This window comes from Lissotriton vulgaris, chromosome 5 (genome assembly GCF_964263255.1).
Source record: "Lissotriton vulgaris chromosome 5, aLisVul1.2, whole genome shotgun sequence".
In the NCBI taxonomy this organism is placed as follows: Eukaryota; Metazoa; Chordata; class Amphibia; order Caudata; family Salamandridae; genus Lissotriton; species Lissotriton vulgaris.
Window position 1 is genome coordinate 2021715626 of NC_141693.1, and position 16003 is coordinate 2021731628.

Here is a 16003-nt window from a genome sequence, read left to right on the forward strand (position 1 = left end):
GCCGGCCAGAGCATGCTCATCCCCTGCCGGCCAGAGCATGCTCATCCCCTGCCGGCCAGAGCACGCTCATCCCCTGCCGGCCAGAGCACGCTGTGCCTCTGCCAGCCAGAGCACGTTGTGCCTCTGCCAGCCAGAGCACGTTGTGCCTCTGCCAGCCAGAGCACGTTGTGCCTCTGCCAGCCAGAACACGCTGTGCCAACCAGAGAACGCAGCCCCACAGTACGCTCTGCCAGCTACAACGCAAGTTGTGCCTAACCAAGCTTTTGTCCAGTAAATTTATATCAGACTAGGTGTGAGCTCCATCTCTAATTTTCTAGGATCACGTACAGTTCATACATTGTTTTTGGACTGCGTTCTAGCTCTCCCATCCTCACAATGATGCGCCACTAAGGGTTAAGATATGGGCTGCATCACTAACCCCCCTCATCCTCCAAGCATGGGTCCAAGCGTGGTCTCAACTCTTCATTCACATCTGCTAACTATCTCTGCACTCTACTCCTAAGTGTCCAAAGTTTGATACTGTTAACTACAGGGCAGTTCTGCTGACTCTACCTATAGTGTGCTTCCTCCATTACTTCCAGGAATGTGCTTCCTCTAATGTTTATGGAGTCTACTCTTCCTAAGCTTTCTTGGGTTCCACTCCCTCTACCCCTTCATGTACTGTGCACCCCTTGACCCTATATGAAGTGTTATTCCTCTGGCCCATCGTGGACTGTGCTGCCCCTGACATCATGAAAGGCGCACCCACTTCTGAGCCTTTGTTGAGTGCGCTGCAACTAACTCATTAGGAGAGGGTATCCTCAACCCTTCATGTAATGCTCTCCCACAAACCCTTCATGGAGAGCGCTTCCCTAGCTGTTCAAGGACTGTGCTCTCCTGGGCCTTTAAGGAAGATCTTCCTAAGACTTCTGGTGAAGTGCTGTATTGGATTCTGACATGAATGAGGTTTTAACTCTTTGAGGACACTCCCTTCACCCCCTTCTGTAAACCACCGTCCTTAACATTTGAAGGACCTTCTCGTCTATGATACCTGGATTGCACCACAGTCACCCTTCAAAGTAGTCTCTCTCAAACCATAGCCACCTAGTAGCTGTTTTTCTCACCTGTAGGTAATGTTTTAGCATTTTGCGGCTGTACAGAAGGGACGTGCAGGCCTGGCAGAGGTAGCAGAGATTAACCTAGGACATAGGAGAGAGAAAAATAAAGCTCGTATTAATAACTAGTCAATACCTAATAGAGTTCGTCACAATTTGTTTGGAAACAAAGAATTCTCTGTGAACATGCTCAACCTGGACCTGGAGATTTACTTATAACCTTGGAAGGTGGGGCTCTAAAAAGCTGAACTGTCCGATGTTTGTCAAAACTTAAAAATTTTTTTTTTATCAATTACATTTTAGCAACCAGACTGTTGGAAAAGCCTCACCACATGACCGGAGTAAGTATTGTTAAACCTTCCAATGCCTTTGAGTTAACGTAAAGACCTTGGGATTGGTATTAAATCCTCTCCAAAGCTACAGGATAACTGCAAAACCTTTTCTAAAGCATACGTTACTACGTGTGTAACAATACATCTGTAAGAGACATTAGTTAGTGATAGATTCCTTACCTTACAATATTCCCCAGGCGTCAGACTGGATCCGGAAAGTTTTGCATAGCAGTAACCTTGCGCGTCAGTAGGTGGCATCGTGCGGCTCCACGTCCGTCGCTGGTGTCGTATGCGCCGAAATGACGTCACAGAGATTACTTAGGTGCCACCCATGCGCGCTGACGTCAGTTCTGTACACGACTTTCCGCGCCAAAAAGCAGAGCCATGCAAGAAATTGACCATTGGTGCATAAAACTAGGGCCCTAAAGGGGGATGACCATAAACCTAGTAATCAGTTCGCAAAACAGGAGGATGGGAGGGGCGGTAAGGAATCTATCACTAACTAATGTCTCCTACAGATATATCGTTACACTAGTAGTAACTTGTGCATCTAAAAGAGACACGTTAGTGATAGATTCCTTACCTTAGAACAGATACCCCAGCAATACCAACCCCGGTGATGGGTCTGGAAGCAAGATTACACCATAAAGTACCGGAGCACGGAACGGCCAAAGAAACCGTTACTCTGGACCGGACTGTCAAGGCAGTAGTGTTTGATAAACGTGTGCAGCGAGGCCCACGTAGCCGCCTGGCAAATGTCCTGCAAGGGAACTCCTCGTCCCAAGGCAGTAGTGGCTGCAGTAGCCCTGGTGGAATGTGCACGCAGTCCCACAGGAGGCTCCTTCTTGGCCAAGGAGTAACATGCTTTGGTGCACAAAACGACCCACCAGGAGATGGTCCGTTTGTGCACAGCCCGACCTTTTTTAGCACCCACGTAGCAAACAAAAAGCTGATCATCCACCCGGAACTGCTGTGTTCGCTGCAGATAGAATGCGAGTGCACGTTTTGGGTCCAAATGGTGGAGCCTTTCCTCTTCCCTTGAAGGATGCGGAGGTGGAAAGGTGGGCAAAGTAATGGCCTGCCCGAAGTGGAAGTGCGTGACAACCTTTGGCAGGAAAGAAGGACGGGTCCTCAAAACCACCTTGTCCAGATGAACAGAAAGTAAAGGAGGTTTGGAAGAAAGGGCCTGGAGCTCACTCACTCTTCTGGCAGAGGTGATGGCAACCAGGAAAGCCGTCTTTAGCGTGAGAAGACGTAAGGGACAGTTATGAAGGGGCTCAAAAGATTCAAATCCCACTGAGGCATTATGAAGGGCACAGGTGGCAACCTATGAGTAATGCCTTTCAGGAAACGGTTAACAACCGGGAACTTGAAAAGAGAAGGCTGATCTGGAAACTGCAGAAAGGAGGTGATGGCAGAAAGATGACCTTTGAAAGTGCCCAAAGCAGAGCCCTGCTGGGCCAAAGAAAGAAGGAACAGGAGGACCTCAGAAAGAGGGGCAGAAAGGGGATCCACAGTCTTTGCTGTGCACCATGCAACAAACTTGTTCCACCTGCAGGCGTACACCGTCTTGGTGGAGGGACGCCTGGCTGCCAGAATAATATCACAGACTTCAGGAGGAAGATCAAAAGAGGTCAACTGTCGCTGCTCAATCTCCACGCATGGAGGTGGAGACTAGACAGGTTCGGGTGGGGGACCGTCCCCTGCTGCTGTGACAGAAGATCCTCCCGAAGAGGCAGACGGATCGGGGGATCGATGCTCATACTGAGTAGCTCGGGATACCATACTCTTCGAGCCCAGTCTGCAGCCACAAAGATAACTTGGGCCTGGTCATGCCTGACCTTCTTCAGCACTCTGGGCAGAAGTGGTATAGGCGGAAAGGCGTACAAAAGACCGCAGCTCCACTCGCGATGAAAAGCATCTCTGAGCGAATGCCGCCTTGGAAATTCCAACGTGCAGAACTGATCACATTGCGCGTTCTCTTCGGTGGCAAATAGATCTAACCAAGGCTCTCCCCACTGCAGAAAGTGACCTTGCACCATGTCAGAGTTCAGACGCCACTCGTGATCCATCATGTACCAGCGGCTTAGTTCGTCCGCCCTGGCGTTCAGGGAACCTGCCAGATGTTGAACCACCAAAGTAATGCCTTGATGTTCCAGCCATGTCCAGAGGCGCAGAGCCTCCTGACAATGTCCAGGACCCCACGCAGCCCTGTTTGTTGCAATACTACATGGCGGTGGTGTTGTCCGTGAACACATGCACTACACTTCCCCGGACAGAGGGAAGGAATGCCTTCAGTGCAAGTCGGGTCGCCCACAGCTCTAGAAGGTTGATATGGAGCCGGGACTCCACCGGAGACCAGAGGCCTTTGATCTCCGCCTCTCCCAAGGGGCCTCCTATTCCCAGGAGGGACGCATCCGTCACCCCTGTGCGGTCTGGTTGGGGAAGGGAGAGGGATCTGCCACTGACCCAATCGTGATTCGTGAGCCACCACTGCAACTGTCGTGCAGCGCCCTCCGGGATCTGGACGTGATCAGACAGGTTGCCCTGATGCTGTGCCCACTGGAACTTCAGGTTCCACTGCAGAGCCCGCATATGCCATCTGGCATGTGTCACCAGCAGGATGCAGGAGATCATCAGGCCCAGAAGCCGGAGGGTCATCCTGACTGAAACCCGGAATAGAGGCTGAAAGAACGAAATCATAGCCTGAATATCCCAGACTCGCTGTTCAGGACGATAAACCCGAAACTGTGTCGAGTCCAGAACCGTTCCGATGAAGGGGAGCTGCTGAGAGGGACTCAGGTGCGACTTCGGCATGTTGATAGAGAACCCCAGCAAATGCAGGAAGTCGGCCGTAGTCTGGGGGTGGTTGACGACCGCCTGGGGCGAGCCCGCCTTCAACAGCCAGTCGTCGAGGTAGGGGAAGACTGACACCCCTGACCCGCGCAGATGAGCCGCGACCACCGCCATCACCTTTGTGAACACCCGAGGGGCACTGGTAAGGCCGAAGGGGAGCAGAGCCAACTGAAAATGCTCCTGACCTACCGTGAACCGCAGGCAACGATGGTGGGCCGACAGGACAGGGATATGAAAATAAGCGTCCTGCAAGTCCAACACTACCATCCAGTCTTCAGGGTAAAGGGCAGACAGGACCTGAGCCAGAGTCAGCATCTTGAACTTCTCCTTCCGGTGGAAGCGATTGACGTCCCGGAGGTCCAAGATGGGGCGCAGGCCCCCCTTGTCCTTCTTGGGGACCAGGAAGTAGTGGGAATAACAACCACTCTACTTCCACACCGGGAACGCACTTGATGGTCCCCTTGGCTAGATGGGCCGTGACTTCCTGACAGAGAAGAGCCAAATGATCCCCGACATGCAAAGGTACCGAGGCGGCAGGTCTGGAGGAAAGAATAGAAAGGGGAGAGAATAACCTTGGCAGATAATATGCAGCACCCACTTGTCCGATGTAATTGCGCGCCAGTGGTGGAGGTGATGGCGAACCCTGCCACCCACTGGCGTGGGGTACTCCCTGAAGCTCGGATTAGTAAGGCTTAGAGGCGGAAGCAGCGGGGATGGATGTGGACTGACCCGCACGCTGGTTACCAGATCTGCCCCTGCGGAAGCCACAGCTGCGCTGAGGCTGGCACTGCACAGGCTTCGTGGAGGAGCATGCCTGGGTGCTTTTACCCTGGCTACGAAAGGAAACAAAAACAGTTGTGGCAGGGCTCTCTGTAGAAAGCCCCAAGGACTTGGCCGTGGCCCAAGAGCCTTTAAAGCGCTCCAGGACACTGTCAGCCTTGTCGCCAAAGACGTGGGATCCATCGAAGTGCATGACCATAAGCGAGCCCTGGACATCAGGCGAGAACCCGGCAATGCCACAGTCGTGGAAATCGCCCTGCCCAAAGAATCAGCCGTGTCCAGACCACACCTGATGGCTTTTTTGGCTGTTCTGTGCTCTATGACTTTCTGGTGTGATCTTGGTTCACAGACCCACCTCCGGGGTTGGTATTGCTGGGGAATCTATTGTAAAGTAAGGAATCTATAACTAACCGTCTCTTTCAGATGAACAAGTTACTTACCTTCAGTAACAATATATCTGTGAGAAACATAGGTTTGTTATAGATTCCTTACCGCCCCACCCTTTCTGCGAACTGTCTTCTAGGGTGAAGGACTTTCTTTCAGGGTCCTAGTTTTGTGCACCAGTGGGCAGTGTCTTGCATGGCTCTGCGCTTCTGCATTCATATAGAGGCAAGAATGGCAGTTTTTGGGAAAGCACGCCTGAAAGGTTCCTTAATACATGAATATTTCTATTTATCCTTAGCCTATCTTGTTATGTGGTGCTACTTTTAGAGGGATTCAAGGTTTGATTCTGGGTATTCTAAAGATGTTCTGTAAAACTGGTGTCAGGTGGTGCTTTTCCTACTAAACTGCCTTGGTAGTAAGGAATTTGTATTGAATAAACATACATCTGAAAGAGACACGTTAGTAGACTCGCATTTGTGGACTTCAAGGACATACTTGCTGAAGAAAAGACCTATTTAGCCGATTGATCAAGCCTCTTAGAATCTCTGTCCCCAGGGACTTGAGAAAAAGCCCCAGATGATTTCTTAGAACAAGCAGCTTGAACCACCAGGCTCTCAGGAGATGGATGAGATGTAAGGAAGTCCGGGTCTCCTGGAGCCGCCCTGTACCTCCTAGCGTTCTATCACAGTGGAGGGAGAATGTAGAACCTCAGTGAAAATATTAGACTTGAACTCAGCTGTTGGAAGCTGTGGACCTAAAAGCTCTGCTGCCTTCCTAATAACTGTGTGGTAAGGAGCTACATCCTTAGAAGGAACATCTGAAGGAGGAGAAAGCTCCCGCACCGGGGCATATCTAGGCCACTTGCCTCCTTCAACCCCTCAAATAAGTCTTCTGACTCCTCAAGCTCACCTTCCTCCATTTCTTCCTCTGCTCAATAACGCTGCTCTTCCAAAACTCTGAGCCTCTCGCCTCAACCTCATCCTCGGAACCGGTGGCGCTGCCAGACACGACTCCGACGGATCCGGAGTCGACATCGAACATGGATCCGGAGGCACAGACTGAGTTGTGCGAGGTTGTGAGAAAGTGCCATCTTTCTTGCCTTGGTATGCCCCCACTTTTTTCTAAACTGCTGATGTGCATTGACTGAGTGTGCCCTGGGTTCCTGCCAACCAGGTACCCAGGGCCTGTGTTCCTTCCCTAAAACTGTGTTGAAACTAAAACCCAATTGGCCTCTCTGGCTACATGGTGGCCCCTAGTAAATGGTACCCTAGGTACCCAGGGCATGGTGACCAGAGAAGACCCCTAAGGGCTGCAGCACTTACTCTGCCACCCTCAGGGGCTTTTTACCCTGACACCCACGCACTGCCTTTGCAGTCTGAGTGTCTGAGTACAGAACCAAACAAAGAGTCGACATGGCACACATGCCTGTGGGGCATGCCCACAGAGCCCACATCCCTGGCATACCGCAGTCATCCCTCTAGCTGGGTGCCCTATGCCAGAGGTGCGGGCACAGGTGCATGAGCCCTGTGCCCCTACAGTACCCAGGGCCATTCCTGGGCACTGTAAGTGCAGTGATGCCATTAAGAGTATATGGTGCTGGGAGGTTGTCATTACGAACTCCAAGGCACCATAATGGCTGCACTGAAGACTGACAAGTTTAGTACCAAACTTCTCAGCACATTAAACCCACACTGATGCCAGTGTGGGATTTAATGTAAAATGCACCAGAGGGCATCTTAAAGGCGCCCCCTGAAAACCTAACCTACAATCCACGTCTGAGCTGAGTGGCTGCAGAGGCTGCCACACAGCAGACATGTTGCTGGACCCCTGGGTAGGAGAGCCCCCGCTCTCCTGGGCCTGCAACAATGCACATCCTGGGCGAGGTGCTAGGTCTCCTCCCCAGGATGAGTCGGGGGAAGCTTCAAAGGCATGCCGCCTCTGTGAGCTTCCCCAGACCATTTGCTGTACCCAGCAACCAGCCCCCACCAGTCCTGACCCCCACTCTGGCGGGAAGACTGGCGGGAAAAACTACGTCAGGAAGGGGGGTGTACCAGCCTGTGCCAACCTCACCCCTCAGGTGGGGGAGACTAGGTGAAGCACAACCCCGGGCTCCAGCCATCTTGGAGATGGGGAGCCCTGCCCAATCCCAGCTAGGCTCCTGCCCCCCTCACACGGGAGGAGCAGGCTAGGGGGTGTACTCACCCCAGGACAGGGACCCATTGGTCCCTGTTCTTGCCCTACCTGTAACGCCCCTAAATTCAGTATTTAGGGACTCCCTGAACCTTCCTTCAAGAAGATCAAGAGGAAGAAGACCCGACGTGCAGCTGCTAACAGGACGACAACCACTGACTTGGCCCCAGCCCTACCGGCCTGTCGACCCTGGAACCTGCTCCTGCCTAAATCCCGGCAACTCCTGCGGACAGCAACCTTGGGACACCCAGAGGACCTGCCTGCCTAGACCCTCTTAAAGCCTGGGACTCCCATCAGCAGAGACTCTGCTGCAACAACCCCCCCTGGTGCCAGCCAGGAAGCTCCGGACCAGCCCACTCTGCACCCGCCGAGTCCAGGCCGAGCCGAACCGAACCAAAACTACGAGGACGTCCCCCCGGCGACTGGGACCCGAAGTCCAGTGCCCAAAGACCCTCCTCGACTAACCAAATCAAATCAAAATGTCTTTATTCGGCTTTTATCAGATAGGAAAACCATAAAAGTACATTAGAAATGTACCAAACTTCGATAATTTTTTTAAAATCTGCATCACTGAAAGATCACATGATAAAATTCATTTTCAGCTGTAACCAGGTCATAAAGTGCAAAGGGTACAATCATTTAAAAACAATCTAAAAACGTCTTAAATACATCTCAAGCGGTACAACGAGAAAAAAGAAATCTTAAAATAAAAATTACATATTCCACTCTAAATTTGGCCTGTGTCGCACAACGAACTTCAAGAATTTAGCTATGGCTTTCGCTGTGCACTCATCATCCAAAAATTGGAGAGAGAGGAGTGCAGGGCGGCATCTTCGAAATCAGGATCAGCCAGAGCCTTCTTGGTTCGTTGTAGAACTTACAAAATAAAATCATAGGCATTGGAGATTGGGTAGAGAGATAGTCACAGGGGCAAGATGGTAACGTTGTTGCCCAATTGACTGTTTTTGGAAAGGTAACTATACGATAAAAGGTGTCCAGCCTAAACGGTAATAATAAAAACCTTTCATTGCTGGACAGATTGAATGTTAGGTAGGATTGAATGGTAGACGATAAAAGGTGTCCAGCCTAAACCGTAATAAAAACCTTTCATTGCTGGACAGATTGAATGTTAGGTAGGATTGAATGGTAGACGATAAAAGGTGTCCAGCCTAAACTGTAATAATAAAAACCTTTCATAGCTGGAGATTGAAGGTTAGGTAGTGTTGAATGGTAGACGATAAAAGGTCTCCAGCCTAAACTGTAATAATAAAAACCTTTCATAGCTGGAGATTGAAGGTTAGGTAGTGTTGAATGGTAGACGATAAAAGGTGTCCAGCCTAAACTGTAATAATAAAAACCTTTCATAGCTGGAGATTGAAGGTTAGGTAGTGTTGAATGGTAGACGATAAAAGGTGTCCAGCCTAAACCGTAATAAAACCTTTCATGGCTGGACAGATTGAAGGTTAGGTAGGATTGAATGGTAGACGATAAAAGGTGTCCAGCCTAAACCGTAATAATAAAAACCTTTCATAGCTGGACAGATTGAATGTTAGGTAGGGTTGAATGGTAGACGATAAAAGGTGTCCAGCCTAAACCGTAATAATAAAAACCTTTCATAGCTGGACAGATTGAAGGTTAGGTAGGATTGAATGGTAGACGATAAAAGGTGTCCAGCCTAAACTGTAATAATAAAAACATTTCATAGCTGGACAGATTGAAGGTTAGGTAGGATTGAATGGTAGACGATAAAAGGTGTCCAGCCTAAACCGTAATAATAAAAACCTTTCATAGCTGGACAGATTGAAGGTTAGGTAGGGTTGAATGGTAGACGATAAAAGGTGTCCAGCCTAAACCGGAATAATAAAAACCTTTCATAGCTGGACAGATTGAATGTTAGGTAGGATTGAATGGTAGACGATAAAAGGTGTCCAGCCTAAACCGTAATAATAAAAACCTTTCATAGCTGGACAGATTGAAGGTTAGGTAGGGTTGAATGGTAGACGATAAAAGGTGTCCAGCCTAAACCTTAATAATAAAAACCTTTCATAGCTGGACAGATTGAAGGTTAGGTAGGGTTGAATGGTAGACGATAAAAGGTGTCCAGCCTAAACTGTAATAATAAAAACCTTTCATAGCTGGACAGATTGAAGGTTAGGTAGGATTGAATGGTAGACGATAAAAGGTGTCCAGCCTAAACTGTCATAATAAAAACCTTTCATAGCTGGACAGATTGAAGGTTAGGTAGGATTGAATGGTAGACGATAAAAGGTGTCCAGCCTAAACCGTAATAATAATAGAAATATTAAAAAAGGTCTCTTCAGGGTAAACAACCTCCACTTATCTTTTATTGGGAGGGGAAACTTTATTAAAATGAATATCTTTCCAAAGATATTATACCTATTCCGTGCAATTCCATTGATAGTAGATGATAACATCATTAAAACTATAGATTCCTGCCTATCTAAATTCCTCTGGAGCTATGGGAAAATTAGGAGGTCTCTTTCATACTTGTCCCTTTCCTCTGATATGGGAGGGTTAGCTATACCAAATATCACGTTATACCTATGGGCAACCCTCCTTCAACAAATGACACCTCTATTTATTATTCCTAAAATAGCGCTAGGACCAACACCAGCTCAGGATATACCTTCAATTTATGAACTAGCAATCGGCAATAAAGCCAGAGGATTATTAGTTAGGCAGGTAGAGCCATCTTATTTAAAAAAAAACAAAATTTAAGATTATACATAGTGCATGGAACATTTGGAAAAGAGTTTCTAAATTTTTATTGATACCAAAATATACTAAATATACTCCTCTGTGGCAGAGTTCAATCCTACCACGCCAATGCAAGGATGAGCTCTCTAGAAAATGGGAAAGTTTGAGAATCAATACAGTGGGGGACTTTCTTTTCCATGATCCTAATCTGGGATTTCAAAATATTCAATCAAATTTTGCTGTCTCTAGAAATGACTTTCTTAAATACATCCAAGTATATACTGCCCTTAATCAGAAATCCCCCAAAATTAAGTTGGATAATATTCCCTTGCTGGACATGATAGGGAAACGAAACACCAGGATAGGAACCATCTATGAACTGTTGAGTCAGAATCAAAAAGACGACCTAGAGCGCACCGAGAGAAGCTGGTCTAGTAAATTAGGAATTCCCAACGTTGATATTGATTTGTCTTTGTCACTATTGTCTAAATTATTTTTAGCGTCTAACCTTAAGGCCCAACTCTATAAAACCATTTTTAATGTATATTTTACACCTGCAAAATTATTTGCGTGGGGCAAAAGAACAAATGACAACTGCCCAAGGCGTGGGCAGGGTCCGGCAGACTTAATACACATGTTTGCAGAGTGCCCCAAATTAGATCTATGCAAAAAAATGATTTCCGATTATTGGGAAGAGGTTTTTGGGCATAAAGTGAAAACATCATCTACACTTTACTTATTGGGTCATGATAGCACTCTCGGGCACAGTAAAGAAGAGGAATCATCTTTATTTTTGGGGTTGGCGGTATACCGGATCATCTTGGCAGCACGGTGGAAAGATGTTGATCCACCAACCTTTCAATTGTGGTTAACCCGCTTTCTAGGAGTTTATAAGCAAGAGGCAGCACTTTATGAAACACGGGGGAAAAAGTCAAGAATACGAGGGGCTCAAATTTGGTCTTCAATTACTGCCTGGTATTATGATATAAGAAACATGTAAATTCCAATTATGTTGTCTTTCTTATATTAGTTATATGTGGAAGAACCTCTTAATTTCTTGTTTTTTCGTTTCCTTCTATGCGTTAGTTAGCTCCTTACAAATTGTTAATTGCAATCTCGCTTTTTAAGTACACAAGTGTATGCTAAGCTTACTTATTTTGTATTATCTGATTTCGCTAAATAAAAAAAAATAAAAAATGAAGGTTAGGTAGGGTTGAATGGTAGACGATAAAAGGTGTCCAGCCTAAACCGTAATAATAAAAACCTTTCATAGCTGGACAGATTGAAGGTTAGGTAGGGTTGAATGGTAGACGATAAAAGGTGTCCAGCCTAAACCGTAATAAAACCTTTCATAGCTGGACAGATTGAAGGTTAGGTAGGATTGAATGGTAGACGATAAAAGGTGTCCAGCCTAAACTGTAATAATAAAAACCTTTCATAGCTGGACAGATTGAAGGTTAGGTAGTGTTGAATGGTAGACGATAAAAGGTGTCCAGCCTAAACCGTAATAATAAAAACCTTTCATAGCTGGACAGATTGAAGGTTAGGTAGGGTTGAATGGTCAAAGTTGTTTGTATTGACAGCATATTTTGGACTTATGTTTTACTGACCGCATTGGTCAGTCGCAGTTCTCCTAGATGTGATAAACACTGAGCTTTAAATGCTTTTCTAGACAATTCGGAGATTGAGAGGGGAGAAAGGATATATTTTGCCAAGTCCAGATCATACAGGGACTTTTTGATGTAGGCTATCCACCCAATCTTATCTGCGTTCTCTAAAGAAATACAGTCCTGTATGAACCCTTGACAGAAAGTAGTGTTATCTGACGACCAGATACGGTACCATAAGAGAAGTGGTTGAATTTTAACAATGTCTGTCAAATAAGACAGGCCCAGTTCCAAATGGTACTAGTAGGTCGCGGTACCTTGGGGAACAGCAAGAAGGTACCTCATAAAACTGTTTTCAACCTTTTGCAAAACACCTACCTTTCCGTAACCCCACACATCTGCCCCATAGGTTGCAAGTTCAAGTTCAGTAATTTGTATAGTGCACTACTCACCCAGAGGGTCTCAAGGCGCTTGTGGGGGGGTGCATTATTTATCGAATAGCCATGTTTTAAGTTCCTTTCTGAAAGATATGTGGTTCTGTGTAAGGCGGAGGTGAGTGGGGAAAGTGTTCCAGGTCTTGGTCGCCAAGTAGGAGAAGGATCTTCCTCCCATGGTGGATCTATGGATGTGTGGGACTGCGGCGAGGGCTTGGTTGGAGGATCTGAGTTGGCGGGTGGGTGTGTAGAACGACACTCGGTTGCTGAGGTATTCTGGTCCTAGTTTGTAAAGGGTCTTGTGTGCATGGGTGAGGAGACGGAAAGTTATTCTCTTGTTGACGGGAAGCCAATGGAGGTATTTCAGGTGACCGGTAATGTGATCTTGGCGAGGGATGTTTAAAATGAGCCTGGCTGAGGCATTTTGGATGTGTTGGAGTTTTTTCTGTAATTTGGCTGTGATTCCGGCGTAGAGGGTGTTTCCATAGTCCAGTCGGCTAGTGACCTGTGCGTGGGTGACAGTCTTTCTTGTCTCGGAGGGGATTCAACTGAAGATTTTTTTGAGCATACGAAGTACGTTGAAGCAGGAGGAAGAGAAGGCGTTGACTTGTCTGGTCATTGAGAGGGAGGAGTCTAGGATGAAGCCTAGGTTCCGTGCGTGGTCTGTGGGAGTGGCTGCTGTGCCCAGAGTCGATGGCCACCATGAGTCGTCCCAGGCAGAGGGGGATGATCCTAGGATGAGGACTTCTGTTTTGTTTGAGTTGAGTTTTAAGCGGCTAATTTTCATCCACTCGGCTACTTCTTTCATGCCTTCGTGGAGATTTGTTTTGGCGGTGTTAGGGTCTTTGGTGAGGGAAAGGATCAGCTGGGTGTCGTCAGCGTAAGAGATGATGTTGAGGTTGTGCTGTCGCGCGATGGATGCGAGTGGGCTCATGTAGACGTTGAAGAGGGTGGGACTGAGTGATGATCCTTGCGGTACTCCGCAGATGACTTCGGTGGCTTCTGATATGAATGGGGGAAGTCGGACTCTCTGGATTCTTCCGGTGAGGAACGAGATGATCCAGTCCAAGGCTTTTCCTTGTATTCCGCTGTTGCTGAGGCGTTGTATGAGGGTGCTATGACAGACAGTGTCGAAGGCGGCGGAGAGGTCGAGTAGGATGAGGGCAACTGTTTTTCCGTTGTCAAGTAGTGTTCGGATGTCGTCTGTTGCTGCAATGAGGGCGGTTTCGGTGCTGTGATTGGCACGAAAGCCGGATTGTGAGGTGTCGAGGGAGTGGTTGGATTCGAGGAAGGCGGCGATCTGGCTATTGACGGCTTTCTCGATGACTTTGGAAGGGAATGGGAGGAGGGAGATGGGGCGGTAGTTCTTGAGTTCAGAGGGGTCTGCTGTGGGTTTCTTCAGGAGGGCCCTGAGTTCGGCGTGTTTCCAGCTGTCTGGAAAGGTAGCGGAGTTGAAGGAGCAGTTGATGACATCACGGAGATGGGGTGCGATGATGGAGTCTGCTTTGTTGAAAATGTGGTGGGGACAGGGGTCGGTTGGCGAGCCTGAGTGGATGGAGTTCATTAGGCGGATGGTGTCTTCGGTGGTGATTGTGTTCCAGGCGCTAAGGTTATGAGAGGGCGGTTTAAGTTCGGATGTGGGTGGAGTGGACTGTTCTTTTGAAGTGTTCTCAAAGCTATTATGTATGTCTGCAATTTTGTTGTAGAAGGATGATAGCGAATCGCAGAGGTCTTGAGAAGGAGTAATGTCGTTTGAGGCTGCGGTGGGGTAGGGAAATTCTTTGACGATGTTGAATAGTTCCTTGCTGTTGTGGGCGTTGTCGTCAAGTCGATCCTTGAATGCTGATTTCTTGGTGGCTCGGATCAGCTGGTGGTGTTTGCGGATGGCTGTCTTGAAGGAGGTCAGGTTGTCAGTTGTTGGGTTTTTTCTCCATGTTTTTCTCGAGAGTGCGGAATTGTTTCTTGGATTTCTTTAGGTCATCGTTGAACCAGGGGGCCTTTTTGCTGCCCTGTTTGGTTTGGTGGTTTTGTAAGGGTGCTAATTCTTCAGCACTGTGAGTGATCCATTGTTTGAGTTTGATGGCAGCTTGATTTGGGTCCGATGAGAGGGCGGGAGGGTTTTGGTTGAGTGATGTTAGGAGTTGGTCGGTGGTGATTTTGTTCCAGTTTCTTCGCCGAATAGGTTGTGGAGGGTTGTGGGTCGAGGTAGTTTGGTAGTTGAAGTGAACACAACTATGGTCCGTCCAATGGAGAGCTGTGGTGCGATCGAAGGAGATGTGTTTGCTGGAGGTGAAGATTGGGTCGAGCGTGTGTCCGGCAAGGTGGGTGGGGGTGTCAACAAGTTGTTTGAGACCGAGATTGGCCAGGTTATCCAGAAGGGTGGTGGTGTTGCTGTTGTTCTTTTCCAGGTGGAAGTTGAGGTCTCCCAGTAGAATGTAGCTCTCGGAAGCGAGGGCATGTGGGCTGATGAAGTCAGTGATGTCTTCGCTGAATTGTTTACGGGCTCCTGGAGGCCTGTAGATGAGGGTGCCTCTAAGTGTGGTCCTGGGGTGGAGGTGTTCGGTGGGAGAAAAGTTATTGTCGAAGCTGGTCGTGATTCTGATGGTGTTCTTATTGACTGTAAACTATTTTATATTTGCTGTGCATATCCATGTGTTTGTATTGGCTGCTCATTGTCCGTGATTACATTGGCTGTGTTTAACCCTGTCTCCGCGCTGTTGTTATTGTTGCGGCCATTTCCCTGGTTGACCCGAGCCCTCCCTCGACCTCGCTCCCGCCTCCCAGCGGCCCCTCCCACGCTCCGCCCCCTCCACCACCCATTTATGGCCAATGCCCCCACGCGCAGCGTCCACGCCGAAGGTGCGCCAAAGGTAAGCCCGTCTACGCCCGTCCGCGCCTGGACCGCGCCTAGCGCCAGACCCCCTGCCCCTCGCGCCGCCCAGCCCTCCCGCATTACCTACGATGCCACCACCCTCCTAGCCCTTAACCCCGGCCGCTCCCCCAACTGCGTCCAAGCCGCTCCTGGACACACCCATGGACCTTTCTCCTGTTACTCCTGCAAATTCAGCGGCACCGACATCTACTCCGCTACGACCACTCCGCAGACTCCCGACCCAAACCACCTACAATGCATCCTTCTCAACACCCGCTCGGTCCACAGACACGCCATTGACCTATGGAATCTACTAGACACCATCTCTCCAGACGTCGCCTTCCTAACAGAAACATGGATGAACGCTTCCTCCGCCCCAGACATCACCATTGCCATCCCTGAAGACTTTAAGATCACACGCAAGGACCGTACCGGCCACACAGGAGGAGGAATCGCTATCGTCCATAAGAAATCAATCCGCATCTCAACCAGCTCTGACGCCAACCTCGCCAACTCCGAACACCTTCACTTCCAGATCCACATCGACCCCAAGACCACACTCAGAGGCACCCTCCTCTACAGACCACCAGGACCCCGCGCAAAATTCAGTGAAGACATCACGGACTTCATCACTCCACACGCGCTCCCCTCCCAAGATTACATCCTTCTGGGAGACCTCAACTTTCACCTTGAAAAGATCAACGACCGCAACACCACCACCCTCTTGGACAACCTC

The 16003-nt window shown here is 48.6% G+C and overlaps 1 protein-coding gene across 2 annotated transcripts in view; it reads right to left on the reverse strand.

Moving 5' to 3' along the window:
- The window catches only part of NUP188 (nucleoporin 188), a 1272194-nt gene that overhangs the window by 137716 nt on the left and 1118475 nt on the right, over nucleotides 1–16003 (reverse strand). For both annotated transcript variants that reach the window (XM_086924860.1, XM_086924859.1), the window contains exon 39: nucleotides 1104–1178. In XM_086924860.1, the coding sequence (XP_086780986.1) occupies nucleotides 1104–1178 (75 nt within the window). The remainder of the gene's footprint in view (nucleotides 1–1103; nucleotides 1179–16003) is intronic.